General features: G+C 39.0%; 1 protein-coding gene across 1 annotated transcript in view; it reads left to right on the plus strand.

The window, feature by feature from the left end:
* PTPRT (protein tyrosine phosphatase, receptor type, T) overlaps positions 1 to 18160 on the plus strand; it is a 694385-nt gene that overhangs the window by 476217 nt on the left and 200008 nt on the right. The window contains exon 15 of the mRNA XM_014543700.1: positions 13984 to 14257. Coding sequence (XP_014399186.1) covers positions 13984 to 14257 — 274 coding nt within the window. The remainder of the gene's footprint in view (positions 1 to 13983; positions 14258 to 18160) is intronic.

Raw genomic sequence — 18160 nt, forward strand, 5'->3', positions numbered from 1 at the left:
CCTCCCCCCCCCCCCCCCCCCCCCCAATCAAGGGCAGGGCTGGCCAGCCAACCTTCTGCATCCCCTCCCCCCAGCTGGCCTGGCCTGATCGGCCCCAATCAGGGCGGGCTGGCTGGACTCCACCCATGCATGAATTCATGCACCGGGCCTCTAGTATATCCTATCTAATAAAAGACAAAAGGGTAATTGACCATACCTTCGCTACACTTCCCATTGGCTAATCAGGGTGATATGCAAATTAACTGCCAACCAAGATGGCGGCCGGCAGCCACGGAGCTGGAGAGAGCAGGAGGCTTGCTTGCTCCAGTGATGGAGGAAACCAAGGTTCCCCGCCTGCTGCGGCCCGGCTCTGAGCTCCGAAAGCAACAATGTTTCAATTATAGAAGCTAAACAAACCCCAGATACAGGAAAAAAGAGAGAAAGTAAATACGACAAAAATGTTTACAACTGGTGAATCTGAGGGAAGAGTGTGTGGATGTTTATTGTACTATTCTTGCAACTTCCTGTAGGTTTACAATTTTAAAAAATCTTGAATGGAAAAACACATTTTAAGCTTTAACAATAGAACAACTTACAAAAAAAAAGAGAAAAAATGTGTCTGTGTATAAATTTGAAATGTCTAAATACAAGAATAAAAAACACAACAACAAATTAGAAAAGCTACTCCTCCCAGATGATATGACAGAGAGGAATCAATATTTTGATATTTGGTATGGAGGATAAAAATAACAAGGGGCCTACATCAAAATCAATAATGTCTCTGTGCAAGTAAAACTATACACTATGTCTTCTCTGTATAATGAGATAGAATAGAACAAGGAATTATTAAACCAAAATTCTAAACAAATAAAAACTTCCAACTGGGAAAATAAGAATCTTCGTAAGTAACTCTCATGTCAAATAGGAAATCAAACCACAATTTCATACTCTTTAGAAACTATTTTGATGAGAACAATGATGTGTAATGCTTACGGGGTAGGACCAAACCTGTTTACAGAATCTGAGAAGGCTTTGTTATTAGACAAAAAGGATGACAATAAATTAATTAAGCATTCCATAAAATGAAAATCAGAGTAAACAACACTGGAGCCAGATGGCTTTTCCAATGAGTTCTTTCAATCTTTCAACAATTGATAATTCCCATGTTATATAAATAATTACATAAGACAGAAAAAGAGAAAAGGCATCTCCAATTGTTGCAATTTGTTCCTCTAATATACCATGACATTGGTTCCCCATAAGCAGGTCATTTTCCTTAAGAACTGAGAGATTTAAGTATAGAAAACCTGGGAAAATAACACATAAATAAGTGCAAGTAAAAAACAATATGCTTATAGAAATAGATGATTATATAAGCATGTATTTGATAAAATTTAACACCTGTTTCTGATTTTTTAAAAAAAATATTTTTAAATTTATTTCAGAGAGAGGAAGGGAGAGGGAGAGAGAGATAGAAACATCAATAATGAAAGAATCGTTGATCAGCTGCCTCCTGCATTCCTCACACTGCGGTCAAGCCTACAACCTGGGCATGTGCCCTGACCAGGAATCGAACTGTGCCCTCCTGTTCATAGGTCAACACTCAACCATGCCAGCCAGGCTATTTGCTGGATTCTTGATCAATTGAAATGGCAGTATTTAACATGAACTTAGAAAATCACACTGAAAGAGAGCGAACCTATTTGTTCAAGTCTACTATTTTTCAGGAAAAGTACACAGATTTTTTTCATGTAAATGATATCCATTGCTACCTTGTTAAAATGGTTTCTTGCTAATATTAAGCTGTGCTATCTTTTTCCCATTATATTTACTAAGTGGATTTTGCTGTTTTTTAGGGAAACTGTGTGTGTGTGCGTGCGCACATGTTGTGCCTATTCAATCTACTAGAACCTCTTGTGAGTTTCTTTCATTAAATTTTATTATCTTAGTTTACCAGTCTAACAATCACATCATCTGCAAATAATGATAATTTTGTGTCCTCATTTTCCATTGCTATAGCTCTTATTTTGGTTGTATTTTTTGTTGTGTTTGGTAGAGTTTTCTGAGCAATGTTGCCAAATAATGTTGACAGTTGACCAGCTTGTGTTATTCCCAACCTCAAAGACAAGCCCTCTAGTAAATTTTCCCCATGTGTGATGTTGCTTGTGGGTTTGAAATAGGTGTTTTAAAACATGATAAGGAAAAATATCTCAATTCTTCCACTTATCTTCATGACTCAAAGTCTGCCCTAGCCAATTTGGCTCAGTGGATAGAGCATCAGCCTGCGAACCAAAGGGTCCCAAATTCTGTTCTGGTCAAGGGCACGTACCTCAGTTGCAGGCTCCTCCCTGGCCCCAGCCCTGATTGGGTGCATGCAGGAGGCAGCCAATCTATGTGTTTCTCTCACATCGATATTTCTCTGTGTCTTTCCCCTCTATTCCACTCTTCCTAAAAAATCAATGGAAAAATATCCTCAGGTGAGGATTAACAACAACAAAAACAAAAATCAGAAACAGGCCCAGCCAGGAGTGGCTCAGTGGGTGAGCAATCTCCAGTAGAGAGCGTGTAGGAGGCAGCCAGTCAATGATTCTCTCTCATCATTGGTATTTCTGTCTCTCTCTCCCTCTCCCTTCCTCTCTCTGAAATAAATTTAAAAATATTTTTTTTAAAAAATCAGAAACAGGTGTTAAATTTTATCAAATACATGCTTATATAATCATCTATTTCTATAAGCATATTGTTTTTTACTTGCACTTATTTATGTGTTATTTTCCCAGGTTTTCTATACTTAAATCTCTCAGTTCTTAAGGAAAATGACCTGCTTATGGGGAACCAATGTCATGGTATATTAGAGGAACAAATTGCAACAATTGGAGATGCCTTTTCTCTTTTTCTGTCTTATGTAATTATTTATATAACATGGGAATTATCAATTGTTGAAAGATTGAAAGAACTCATTGGAAAAGCCATCTGGCTCCAGTGTTGTTTACTCTGATTTTCATTTTATGGAATGCTTAATTAATTTATTGTCATCCTTTTTGTCTAATAACAAAGCCTTCTCAGATTCTGTAAACAGGTTTGGTCCTACCCCGTAAGCATTACACATCATTGTTCTCATCAAAATAGTTTCTAAAGAGTATGAAATTGTGGTTTGATTTCCTATTTGACATGAGAGTTACTTACGAAGATTCTTATTTTCCCAGTTGGAAGTTTTTATTTGTTTAGAATTTTGGTTTAATAATTCCTTGTTCTATTCTATCTCATTATACAGAGAAGACATAGTGTATAGTTTTACTTGCACAGAGACATTATTGATTTTGATGTAGGCCCCTTGTTATTTTTATCCTCCATACCAAATATCAAAATATTGATTCCTCTCTGTCATATCATCTGGGAGGAGTAGCTTTTCTAATTTGTTGTTGTGTTTTTTATTCTTGTATTTAGACATTTCAAATTTATACACAGACACATTTTTTCTCTTTTTTTTTGTAAGTTGTTCTATTGTTAAAGCTTAAAATGTGTTTTTCCATTCAAGATTTTTTAAAATTGTAAACCTACAGGAAGTTGCAAGAATAGTACAATAAACATCCACACACTCTTCCCTCAGATTCACCAGTTGTAAACATTTTTGTCGTATTTACTTTCTCTCTTTTTTCCTCTCTCTCAAATGGTTCCTAGGTTAGTTGTAGTAATCATGGCACTTTAAGACTTCTGGTCTGTATCTCCTGAGAAAAAGGTCAATCTCCTACACAGCCACAATGCAACCAACACACTCAAGAAATTTAGAATTGGTATAATACTAGCATCTCACATATAGCTCATATTCAGATTTCCAGTTTCCTATAAGGTTTTTTAAAATTCAACCCAGGATTATTTTTTGATAATTTTTTTCTGTTTTCCATTGATTTGTATTGTTTCTATTTCTATATGTAAAATTCACACACACACACACACCCATACACACACACACACTCACACTTATTTGTGTGTGTGTTTTTAAATCATACCACAGTACCCATAGTGTAATTATTTTAACTTCATAATATGCTTTAATATCCAGGAGTGGTTTTTAACTCTCATTTTTTGTTTGTTTAAAAACATTTCTTAGCTATATTTTCTATTTTAAACAAACATATGAAAATCTCATTGAAGTTATTGGAATTTCTAAATTAAAGTCATTCACATCTTTAGGGCTCCCAAATGTCACCTAACCGGCCTCATATTTTATACAGTTTGCTTTTTCCCCCAAAGAAAACACATTGATTTGGCAAGAACTGACATCTTTACAACATGTGATGCTTTCACCCAGGACTTCGGCATTTTGTTCATTTATTTATCTTTCGTTCCACACAATTATTTAACACCCACTCTGCCAAGCCTGCTTTGGCAGAAACGGCCTTTTTCTTCCCGTGTCAGGCCTGTACATTTCTCATTTGTGTCCCCCGCTGTTTTAAAGGACTCTATCCTAGCAAGATTTTCCCCTTACATCCTCCAGCTTGTTTTTCATGCGTACAGTTTATTTATCTCTACCTTCTTTCAAACCACTTTACTGAATTCTTTTATTAATTTCAAAAGTCTTTCAGTTGATTCTCTTTGATAGGTCATGGCCATATTATCTACAAATGATGATTAATTGCTTTCCTTTCTAAAATGTATCTCTCTTCTGTTTTGTGTCTTATCACAGTAGCCAGAAGATTCCATTTTAGAAGCAGGTTCTGGAGGTGAAGTGACTTGCTCAGCATGTCAGATGGAGCCAGTGAGTGGTAGAGGCAGAACTAAAACCTCAACCTTGTTTTTCAGTTCACTGTTGGCTTTAGAAAAGGTCACCAAATCAAGGTCATCTCTCCAAAGATCAACTAACTGGCCTCATATCTGTCTATCTTTCTAGATGCTTTTTCCTGAAGGAAGGTTGACATTTGCAGTGCTTACAGTTCTCTTTTAAAATGACTTCACCTCTTAGGTGCGTGTACACACACACACACACACACACACACACACACAGTGGGAGTGATGATGATAAATGATATGGAGAAAACTAAAGCAGGGAAGTGTAATCGGCTATGGTGGTGTCAGGGTTGGGGTTGCTATTTTAAGCAGGGTGGTCAGGTAAGGCATCGCTGGCAGAGATGAAGAAGCAAGCCTTCCAAAGGCTGTGTGTGTCTGAGGAACAGCACCCCAGGCACAGAGGGTAGCAAATGCAAAGGCCTTCAGATGGGAGCATGTCTAGAGTGGCCAAGGACCAGCAAAGAGACCCTGTGCCTAGAGAAGAATGGTAGGAGGTGAAGTCGGATAATTCATAAGAAAGGGCCGCAGAGACATTATAAAGATGTTGCCTTTTACTCGAAGTAAAGTGGGAGCCATAGGAGGGCTTTGAGCACAGGCGTGTCAAGCCCTCAGTCATGTTTTTGAAGGGTCACCCTAGCCACTGTTTTGAGAATAGATTGTTGGGGGCAAGAGTGGAAGCAGGGAGACCAGTGGGAGGCGGTTGCAATAATCTAATTAAGAAATGACAGGAGTTTTGGCCAGGCTGTTAGCTATGGAGATGATAGTAGTCAGACTCAGGCTATACATTGAAATTAGAGCCACTGTGAGTTGCTTGCGTACATTATTGTGAACAAGAGAGGACCCATGATAGAGAGAAAATATGTGAGGGCAATAGCCAGGTCTTCTGCATTTTGATTTAAAATACATCTCAACCAAAGGACAAGTTCAATTAAAGCCAGTTACGTTTCTCATTTCACTCATATGTGGAATTGAATGAACAAACTGAACTACCAAGCAAAATAGAGACAGATTCATAGATAGAAAGCAGACAGACAGCTCAGGAGGGAGGGCTGTTGGGGAGTGGATGGAGGGATTGAGCAAAAAAAGAAGAAAAAAGAGAGAACTCATAGACATGGACAGTAGTGTGGTGATTGTGGTGGGGTCGGGGGGCGGTGGAGGTAGAAGAGGGCACAGAGGGGATAAATGGTGATAGGAAAAATAAAATAAAATAAAATAAAAATAAATAAATATTGAAAAAGAAGAGATGAAGCTCTGGCCATCATCAGAAGTCTGGTTTTTCCTTACAGGGTTTTTTTTTAGCTTTCATTCGCAAATAAGTAAAACTTAATTTGAACTCTTCAGTTGAATTGTTATGGTTCCTTTACACAATATAAATTTCTTCCTCTAAATTTCTACTCAAAATCCACTTTTGTTAAATGCATCAAGTGCAATTCAATCACAGAAGGGTCCAAATGGAAAACAAGGCAAATCTCTGTTGTCTAATTCGATGACACAGTGATAATAATGCATGCAGCAACGCTGTTGTCTCCAGCCAACTTTTATGGAGACTTGACTCTTTTAAGACACATTATCTCATTTAGTCCTCACCCTCTTCTCATAATGCTTCCCCGGCCGAGTTCCTTTTCCTGCCCTCATCTCCCTGGATTGTGGCATCCAGTTAACATGCATCTTCCCCACCTCAGTTCTGAGCTCCTGGGGCCAGGGGCCATGTGCCATTCAAATTTGCACCTGCTCCACTATAATCACTCAATATATCTGATGAATAAATGAATAAGTACATTAAAGACCGAGAGAGGGGGCAGTAAGCCACACAGCTAGTCAGAGGCCAAGGAAAGAAGCACATGCACAGACTCTGACTAAATTAAATTGCAAATGTATACCTCTCCCCACTTCCTTGCCTCCTCTAAGAGCTACTGCGACTAGGCAAATAGTGAATAAAATCAGGAATTCCCAGAGCCTTGGAAAAAAGGTTGACTAACTAAGACATACCATTGTAAATTTCAGCTCCATAGTTCCCAGTGACCTTTAATGTGAAGAATGTAATTCAAAGCTAGGTTCTGTTGGGGATTACAAAACTCACACTTGTTTCTTAGCCCCTCTGGTGCAATAATGCCAAAGGTTTATTATAGCATTTTTGCATAAAAATACGTGCACAGTTGAATGCTAAGGCACAGACTTTCGAAGGGAGAAAGAACATCCAAGATTATTCAGTCCATTTCCTTCATTTCTTTAACAGCTTTATTGAGATATAATTTTCATACCATAAAGTTCACCTATTTTAAGTGTACAGTTCCATAATTTTCAGTAAATGTATGGGGTTGTGCTATAATCACCACGATTCCACTTTAGAACATTTCATCACACCATAAAACACCCTGCGCCCGTGTGCAGTGGGCGCCTGCTCCCGCCTCCAGTCCTGGGCATCACTAATCAGGCTTCTGCCTCTGTAAGAGTGCCTTTTCTTGACATTTCATCTGAATGAAATCATACAATAGATAGTCTTTTGTGCCTGGCTTCTCTCATTTAGCATAATGTTTTTGAGTTCCATCCATGTAGAATGTATCAGTACTTTGTTTCTTTTGTTGCTGAATAATATTTCATTATATGGATATACCACATCTTGCTTACTTTTTCACCAGTTGATGGACATATAGATTGTTTAAATATGTTGGCTATCATGAATAATTCTGCTATTATCATGTGTATACAAGATTTTGTGTAGGCCTATTTTTTCATTTCTCTTGGGTAGAAACCTAGGATAGCAATGGCTGGGTGAAAGGTAGCTTTTTGATTACCTTGTCAAGGAACTACTAGATTATTTTCCAAAGTGATTGAACCATTTTTTCTCCCCAGAGGGTCCCAGTTTTTTCATATCTTTGTCAACACTTGCTATTATTGTCTGTCTTTTTACTGATAAGCTGTTCTAGTGAATGTGCATGGTGGTTTCTCATTGTGGTTTTAAATTACTTTTCCCTAATGACTAATGAGGTTGACCATCTTTTCATGAGCTTGTTAGTCACTTGTATTTCATATTTAGAAATGTCTAGTCAAATATTTTGCCAATTTTTAATTGGTTTGTTTGTCTCATTATTATTAAATTGTAATTACGTATACTGGATGTGAGTCCTATACACATGATTTGCAAATATTTTCTCTCAATGTGTAACTTGTCTTTTTATGGTATATTTTGAAGCGTAATTTTTTTTAAAGTCTAATGACATCCAATTTATGTGTTTTTCTCCCATTAATGGCTCGTGATTTTGGTGTTATATCAACATACTCCCTTTTAAATCAAAGGTCATGAAGATTTTCTCCTAGAAGTTTTATAGCTTATCTTATTTAGGACCATGATCTATTTGTTTTGTTATATTATTATCTATTAGATCTGTTAGTTCTTATGTAGTGTGAATTTAACTTTAGATTTTTTTTTTCATGTGAGTTTAATTGACCCAGCATCATTTGCTTAAAAGGTTATTCTTTTACCATGAAATTGTCTTGGCATCTTGTCAAGAATCAATTGATCATAAATGTAGTGGTTTATTTCTAGGCTCTCAATTCTCTTTAATTGATCTATAAGTCTATTTTATATCTATTACTGTATGGATTTGCATACATTATGAAATTAGGAACTGTAAGTCCTCCAACTTTATTCTTATTTTTAAATTGTTTTTTCTATTATGGACCCTTGCATTTCCATGTACATTTTAGTATCAGCTTGTTCATTTTTAGAAAAGTGTTCTGGGTTTCTGATAGAGAGGGGAGAGGTGTTGGGAGACTGGGTGAAAAATTTGAAGGGATAAGCAAAAAAGAAAAAAAAATTATAGACACAGACAACAGTATGGTGATTACCAGAGGGAAAGGGAAGGTTGCGGGAGGTCGAAGAGGGTAAAGAGAGGGATAAATAGTGACAGAAGGAAACTTGAGTTTGGGTGGTGAACACACAATACAATATACAGGTATATTATAGAAATAGTACACCTAAAACCTATATAATTTTATTAATCAATGTCACCCCAATAATTTCAATAAAATTTTTTAAAAATCTATAGATAAATTTGTTGAGAATTTCCATCTTCACAAAATTGACTATTCCAAACATGGAATACATCTCCATTTACTTAGATCTTCAATTTTTTTCAGCAATGTTTTGTACTTTTCATTGTACAAATATTTCAATTCTTTTATTTAAATGTATTTCTAAGTATTCTTTTTTTTATTGATTAAGGTATTACATATGTGTCTCTATTCCCCCATTGCCCCCCCCCCACTCACGTTCATGCCCTCATTCCCCTGGTGTCTGTGTCCATTGGTTATGCTTATATGCATGCATACAAGTCCTTTGGTTGGTCTCTCCCCCTTACCCTCTCCCTTCTTTTTGATACTATTGTGAATGAAAGTGCTTACTTAATTTCATTTTCAGATTTTTCTTTGCTAATGATAAAAGTATAATTGCTTTTTGTATATTGATCTTGAATCCTGTGTCCATGTTGGAATTGAAAGTGTGTGGTATGAAGAAACAATGGATTATTATTCAGACTTAAAAAAAGAAGGAAACCTGCCATTTGTAACAACAAGAATGAATCTGAAGGACATTATACTAAGTGAAATAAGTCAGACAAAGAAAAACAAATACTGCATGATCTCTCTTATATGTGGAATCTAAAATGGTCCAATTCATAAAAGCAGAATAGAGCATGGTGATTGTCAGAAGCTGGAGGGTAGAGGAAATGGGGAGGTGTTGGTCCAGGGGTTGTACAGGATGAATAAGTTCTGGAGAACTGTAAATACTGCATTTTATACTTGAAAATTGCTAAGGGAATAATCTTAAATATTCTTACCACACACAATGGTTACTATGTGAGGTGATGGGTAGGTTAATTAGCTTGATTGTAGTAATCATTTCACAATGTATACATATATCAAAGCCTCACATTGTACACCTTAAATATGTATAATTTTTATTTGTTAATTATACCTCAATAATACTGGAAAACCAACTCATAGGAAATGGACTCGTTGAAACAGAAAGAAAATTGGTGATTGCTGGGGTTGATTGGTAGTCAAAGGATACAAACAAAATTTTTAAAATCTTGAGTTTAATTTACGTGAGTTATACTTAATATTATATATCAATTTACCATATTAGAAAACGCAACTGAGAAATATCTTAAAATATTCATTCATTTAACAAAACTTTAAATAAAAATCATTTCATTGAAAATAATAGTAGTGAGCCCATGTTAGCATCAATAAAATATTTTTATGAAAATAATTAATTTGATTTAGTGATTTAGTGAGAAGTGTAGCATTGTTTTACATTTTTGCTAACCTCTAGCGTCCAGTGGACTAGAAGGCTGCTAGGTTCTATATCTGTTTTTGCATTCAAACTATTGCATTATGTTGCTTGATTGAAGTAAATGGAGGGAATTCAGCCTCTTGCGGTCATGAAGTCCTATGGCTATGCAAGAACTCCACAGTACCCTTGTGAGAGATTGAATGTGCAAAAGGCAAAGAATGTCTTAATGTTATTCTAAAACTAGTTTTGACCTCGCAAATCACGTGAACAGGTGTCAGGAACACTGGGTGGGCTTCCGCTCCCACAGGGCTTCCCCCTTCACATACAGGTACCTGCCTTGTTCCTCCCTACCTAATGGGTTGGGACTGAGTTGTTTGGGAAGGAGCTAGAGCAGGGCAGGGCAGAAATTGTAAACTTTACTCGTGAGTACTAAGGTTGGTTGTGGCATTGATGAGTTAGTTCTGACGATTTTGTGTGTATTGTGTGAGAGAGTTTATGAGTGAAAATGTTGATGTTGGAAATGAGGGTTCTCACTGTCGGGAAGAGGAAAAATAGCCCTGGCCAGTGTGGATCAGTGAGTTGAGCATTGGCCCATGCTCTGAGAGGCCACTGGTTCCATTCCTGGTAAGGGCACATGCCTGAATTGCAGGAGGCAGCCAATCAATGTTTCTCTCTCACATTGATGTTTCTCTCTCCCTATCCTTCCGCTCTCTCTAAAATCAATTTAAGAAAATTTTTTTAAAAAGAAAGGAAAAACAAATGTGGAATGGGGATGGTGAGGAAGACTCTTGTGTTTTTGGATTTGAATTGGCGATATCAGTCTGAACAATCAGTATAAATTTTTGATGTTTAAAAAATGTTTCTTTTTTCTGTCCAATGTATGGGCATAGGAACAGTGGAATCACAGTAGCCATGAGTTAACTCAATATCCAGATATTTCCTTCTAAATTTCTTCTTTGGAGAAATGCCTGGCTACAATCTTGGTAAAAAGAGCACAGGTAGCCCTAACCGGTTTGGCTCAGTGGATAGAGCGTCAGCCTGCAGACTCAAGGGTCCCAGGTTCGATTCCGGTCAAGGGCATGTACCTTGGTTGCGGGCACATCCCCAGTAGGGGGTGTGCAGGAGGCAGCTGCTCGATGTTTCTAACTCTCTATCCTCCCTTCCTCTCTGTAAAAAATCAATAAAATATTTTTTTAAAAAAGAGCACAGGTAAGCCACGGACACCTTGTAGTGCCAGCAAGTGAAGGTGGGCACAGTGACCAATGGAGCCACTAAAGGATGTGGGAGCTGCCCGGCAGGACTCCCACTGGACTGGAACTATTTTAATTTTATAATTTCTTAGATATTTTATATTTTACATATTTATAACTCCTTGCCTGTGGCTCTTATACAAGTATAAAAGTAAAACAAGTTTACAAATGAACACATGGAATCATACAAGAAAATAATCAGTGGTGAACGATGGGACATCCCATGTGCCTCAGCTGAGTGGGGCTGGAAACAAAGGTTGAAATCCACCTTGTACACCTGGATCTTTGCTCCTACACAAGTCGCATGTGCCCTGTAGGGGACACTGTGGGTGCTGATCAGCAGCTTCTATGTGCTTTGATGCGAATGGCTCTCAGTTCTGACCTTCTTCCAATATTCCCCATTAGACTACCAAAGCCACCTGTTCTGCCCCCCACATGAACTGGGAGTGCCTGGGAGTTTCTGTCTCTGCAGTGGAGTACATACCCACTCACTGATTGGTACTGGAGGCCCAAATGCCCTGGGTTGAGATGAGATTAACTCTGAGGTACAGTTTATATTCCAGGGCTCCCCATAGGATCAGGCTGAGAGATTGGATCTTTGCCCGAAATCACATTCCTGCTTGGCTCCCTCCTTTCTTCTCTCCCTTATTCCCTTACTGGCTTCTCCTGGGTCCACTTCCTTAGCAACACGTCATTTCATTGAAACCTTGGCTGAGAGCCTGATTCTGGGAGAACTGAAACTAAAACAAGTTTGTTTCTGGGAGAACATGAGCCCAAAGGTGCCCTTCCGAAGTCAGGCAGCCTTCCACTTTGAGCTACAGTATACTCTCTATCATCTGATGTCAGCATTCTAAACGCATACAGCCCTTGACTGGAGACATCTTCACTAAATATAGAAAGGGGGCCACAGGGTGTGTCAGTGATGGATGGATGGGTCTGATAGGGCCCTGATCTCTCTCAGTGAAGCAGGAGTGATCATCTAAACCATTAGTTCAAGAATTGGAGGAAGCATGACGGTCTAGAGCAGGGTGGGCAAACTTTTTGACTCGAGGGCCACAATGGGTTCTTAAACTGGACCGGAGGGCCGGAACAAAAGCATGGATGGAGTGTTTGTGTGAACTAATATAAATTCAAAGTAAACATCATTACATAAAAGGGTACGGTCTTTTTTTTTTTTAGTTTTATTCATTTCAAACGGGCCGGATCCGGCCCGCGGGCCGTAGTTTGCCCACGGCTGGTCTAGAGGCAGGCTTCTCTAAAGCCTGCAGAGGAATTCCTGCAAGCTTTGCTCTTAAAGGTGTCTGAGGCAACTGTCCTCTCTAGGGGCGGGGGGTCTTGCGACTTGGGACTGGAGTAGAATGTTCTTGTCTCAGGAGACACTGAAACTGCAGGATGAAAGTTGCTGGCAAGCCTGGGTCTGAAAAGCTGGGGAGACGAGGATGGTGTCAGTCACTGTAGCGTTGAAGGTGAGCTGCAGCGAGGATGCCAGAACCAGGAGGTGACAGAAGGTTCAAACTCTCCTTGACCTTATGCATTGAGGTGGGGCTGCAGCATAGCTTTCAGGGCCCTAAAAGAAGAGGTCCCTGGGTTAAGTCATGCAGAAAATATGATCATAAATGTCAGTGTTCTGATTGGGAGAAATAGAGAAGGTATCACAGGAGGGAAAATGGGTGAGTAAATACTCTGTTGTGAGGTGAGCATTTTAAGTTCTTCTTTCATGTTATCAGGATTTTTCTACTACAGAAAAAAAAATCCTGTTAACTTACAAATAACTTTAAATAGTTTATTGCAACCATATTTTTTGCACTAGAATATGACTCTTGGGGGTTATTCTCACTTAGATATGATTTTATCATTGCCAGTGAGGTAAAAAGAGCTTAGATAAATCTATTTTCAAGGCACTGATAATGGGATGAAGGTACTACAATCAACAAAAATAATACCCACTTTCTTTTTCTTTCTTCCCATACTGCTTCCTAAAGTGGATGGGTTAGGGCCACGAAACTTGCACAACTTGTATGTGCTGTTTCTTCTCTTCTCCTTGATCAGACTTCCAAAAGGTGGACTCGAAGCCAGGCACAAAGTGTCCCAAATGCCAGATGGGGAGTTTTGGTTGTGTCATTCAAATAATGGACAGCTTATGACAGTGTTTGAAAAGGGACACTGCTATATGATTAGGAAGATCAATGGATTGACTGGTTAGTTGATCAAATAAATTAGAGACAAAGAGACCAGTTGAGTCTAGGTAAGAGGTGGATAAGTGCCCATCCTCAGAATTATGAGTGGGAGGAGGAGAAGGCGGAGGAGCAAGTGCAGATTACAGATGTCAAGTCAACAGGGCTTATTGATTCGAGGTGTAGAGTGAAGTATAAGGAGGTAGGAATTGAGGATGTGCCCCATGTGCAAGATCTGGTCACTTGATGGGCAGCACTGCCCTTCACTAAGGAAGAAATGTCGGGGAGCAGGCGGGTGTGTAGGGAAGAGTTGCATTTAAGGACATATCCAGTGTGAGCTGGCTTTGGGACATCTAAATGGAGGTAGATTTCTACAAAGCAGTGGTTTATAAGTCTGGAGCCCAGGAGGGAGGTTTAGTTATAGAGAGAGGTGATGATAATGACTAGGAAGTTCATCCCACCCGGTAAAATTCATTCTCCTCTTCTCTATCCTGTCCAGTGTTTACCAGCTGGTTGTCAAGGAGGAAAGACTTCAGAAATCACGGCGGGCAGCTGACATCATCGAGTGCTTTTCGGTGCCTGTGAGCTATAGGAACGCCTCCAGCCTGGATTCTCTGCACTACTTTGCTGCTGAGTTGAAGCCCGCCAACCTGCCTGTCACACAGCCCTTCACAGTGGGTGACAACAAGACATACAATGGCTACTGGAACCCTCCTCTTTCCCCTCTGAAAAGCTACAGTATCTACTTCCAAGCACTCAGCAAAGCCAATGGGGTAAGTATGGCCACATGGAGGCCATTGCTCATCTTGTTTTTATTTTGTCCTTTCTCATATGAGAAGGCAGTGCAGCTTCAGAGTGTAGATCAAATTCAGCCCCATACTTTTTTTTTTTTTTTGCAAATAGGGTGTTTTATTTTGTCTTTACTACAGCACTGACATTTCATTTATATAGTCCATGACTGTTTTGATGCTGCGACCATACAGCTGAGTTGTTGACACAGAGACTCTCTGCCCCATAAAGCCTAAAATACTTACTATATGACCCTTTACAGAAAAAAATTGTAGATCCCTGTATTGGAGGATTTAAAAAAAAATGGTGTTTCACTTGGGCAAATCACATGGCCTGAATCTTAATTTCCTCATCTATAAAATACCTATCAATTTGGTATCTGTGAATGTATAAGCATATTTTAGTTAATCAGTGGATACTAGCTCCTTTATTATTGCTGTTAATCCCATTAGAAAATATATTTTTCTCCCAAAGACAGGGTAACCTTTTTTGTGTGTCAAGCATTTTTGCTGGACAAAATATATATTTTATTGTAGCTTCTATGCATTGCTCTTGGTCCATATTCTTGGGGACCAATAAAACCCATGCAATCGCCTTCTCAGGTGGTAGTCTTTCCGTTGCAGAAGATCTTTCCTACTCTCCGTCTCCCCTCTGCACAACACAACCATCTGGTCTTATTTTCTGCAAGCTCAATATCGCTAGTCCCTCTTATGACACAAGTTTATCTTTTCTCTCTAGGATGCCTTTGTGGACATACTCCAGGTTAATATATTTTATTCAACAAATTATAATGAACAACTGATATATGCTAGGCCTCTATAGTTCATACTAAGGTTATGTAGATGTGCCCTTATAGCGATGCAAGGGAGTGGAGCAGGTGCCATGCTCCCAGTGCGGCTGGAGAAGGGGAAGCTGAGCCAAAGCAGATTTGGTGACGTGTGAAGAGCCTGTGCAGGCTCTGGTGGCAGTCATCATCTTGTGAGAAACCTGGGTTGAGGAGCTAATTAACATTTAAAATGTCCACAGACCCATTTAAATTCCACATTGGTATTTCAGTTCTACATTTATTACTGGTTCAAGCAACACTCCTCTCATAGAGTATAAAGCTACAAAGAGAAGCAGCCAAACTGCCTTCCACCTGCCCATCTGGTCTTCCGTCTGCATGAAACACGGATGTATTGAGGGGGGGACACGAAGATAAGCAGAAGTATCTTGGGGCCCACCTTGTTCCTGATTCACTGCATCCCATAACGGCCAGTTTATTGGTTCAGCACAGCTCTGGGAAGGCGTGGCTCTCCTGCTCTTGGCAACATGTCAGGAGATGCTGTTGGGTTTGCATGCTGTGAAGAGGAGTAATAGTTGTACTCAATTCATACTCTGTTACATTCCTACTACGATGCTCATAAGAACCCAGCAAGAGACCCAGACTATAGAACCCAAACACTGACAACTGGACCCCAAGAGGAGCATTTTCGGCCCTGAGCAGAAGAGCAGGTGAGGAAGAAGGGCTTCTGGAGGTTCTGCTCCCCAAACACCACACCACAGTCCCCTTCTCAAGACATGGGGTTTTGCCCTTGGGAATGAAGTCCCCCCACTCTTCAGCTAGCTGATCTAGGAACCAGTTTCTACTACTCCTTCCAAGATGAGCAAGGCCTTGCTCATCAATAAGCAGTAATTATTTGTGCTCTCAAGCCCACACCATGTGTACTCCCCTTTTGGATCTAAGACTTGCAGTAATGACACACAAGCAGGAATGGAACCAGAAAGGTGCTTGGGCCAGATGTCCTGAGGGTGCACTTGGCCTCACAGGAACAGAGAGGAAAAGCTGTGGAGCTGTTGTATTTCTCTGGCAAGAGAGAGATTCCACACTGCTTCCAATTACTGTACTTAGTATTAAGTTTTACTGAACAGGGTTTGTGTGAAAAGGTCATAGGAGCAGAAAAGCTATTCTCAGTCTGACAAATCCCTGCCTGGCCCCTCTCAGATTTCTCCACATCAAAAAGCAAGCACACAGTGCAGCTAAGCCTGGAGGACTTTTGAGTCGAAATGGTATAACCCACAAATTCCTTATCAGCCAAGTTGTTGTTCTTGTGCCAATACATCAGAAAGACATTTTCAGTATCCACAGGCTCCCACAGGCCCCGCTTCTAATAAATCATTCAAAGAGCATTTGGCTGAGCAAAGAATCAAAATAAAGAAATCAAGAGTAGAGAAATATGGGATAAAATGACCCACAGTGAGCATGGACACTAATTATATATAGTGTTGATGCTAAATACTTGCTCCAAATATGTTATAAAAGAGAAGGTTAATATAAAAACTAATACTTAAAGACAGGATGTGTAATGTAAAATAATAACAATTGTGATCTGGGTCTGCAGTTCACCATTATGTCAATAGAAACTGAGAAAGAGTTAGAGGATTTATGAGACTAAATAAAAATCTGCTAGGTTTTCCACTTTAGACAAGATGAAATAAATACTGCTATTTTATTTTTGATACCAAGAATTTTTAAGGTATAGTTTTTAAACATAAAGGCAGTCTTCCAAACTATCATTAAAAAGCCAGAAAACAACAACCTACAAAGAAAAGCAGGAGAAACAAAGGAAATTATAAGTAAACATAAAAATAAGCAACTATAAAATAAGACAAATGCATTAGATTTGATTTTTTTAAAGTAGTGCTTTCCTCCCCTCAAAATAGGTGGAAAATATACCTTGGGTCAAGTAAAAACCAGAATTCAGCAAATCCCTGGTACTGGAAGATTAAAAACAAAGGATGAAGCCAAGTTATATTAAATTAAAACAAGTTACATGAAAGGATAAAGGCCATTTGTTGCAGGGTAGTTGTAGTCCCAGTTGAATAATTCACTATCAATCAAGTTCATTACTCCCAACTTTACCTGCAAGTTTCAGTCAGAGCATGGTAAGAATTTTAGGGTTCAGATGTCTTTATTCTATGGATATTAAATGGCTAAATATTCAGCCTTTACAATCACACTGCCTACACACAAAACCATATTAACTGTGTGACTTTAAGTAAGCAATTAAGAGTTAGATATTAACCTGACGGTGTTGCTCAGTGGTTGAGCGTCAACCCATGAACCAAGAGGTTACCAGTTCAATTCCAAAGTCAGGGCAAAGTCAATGTACACGCTCAGGTTGTGGGGTCAATCTCCAGTAAAGGGCGTGCAGGAGGCAGCCGATCGATGTTTCTATCTCAGTGATGTTTCTCTCTATCCCTCTCCCTTCCTCACTCTCTAAAATCAATAAAAACATATTTTTTAAAAGAGTTAGATATTACTGATTAAGTAAACATCTAGCAAGCTCATACTATATGTAAAAATAAAATACGCCCTTCCAAGTGCTGGGAATAAAGTAGTAAGCCAGACAGACAAAGAACTCCCTGTCCTCATAGCATTTACATTCTAGTAGGGGAGAAATAAAAAATAAATAAATGTGTGAAATAATATTCTGTCTGAATAGTAGGGGCACTCCCAACTGCCAGGCACTGTCCTTGGTGCTGAATTCTAAGTACCTCACTTCCTTGTGGTTCAGGCCATATTGTAACCATTTGTTTTGAATACAACTATCTTAGAGATCTGTAGCATTCTAGAGTTGGATGGATTTTGAAGTGTCATCTAGACTATACTAGAAATCAACATGATATCTCCAATAAAGCATTCTTGGCAGGTCATTATATAGCCTCAGCTTGACCTGCTGCAATTCTCTGGAGAGAGAGTTGATTCTTTGGGGAGCCGGTAAAATTACCAGCACTTTCTTTCTTCTGCAAAGGCAAATTTGGTCTCCTTAACTCTCTCCACTTGAGATCTTGTATTGATTTGAACAAATCGAATCTTTTTTCCTATGTCAGCCTTTTGGAGAAAT

Source organism: Myotis brandtii, unplaced genomic scaffold (genome assembly GCF_000412655.1).
Source record: "Myotis brandtii unplaced genomic scaffold, ASM41265v1 scaffold333, whole genome shotgun sequence".
Classification (NCBI taxonomy): Eukaryota; Metazoa; Chordata; class Mammalia; order Chiroptera; family Vespertilionidae; genus Myotis; species Myotis brandtii.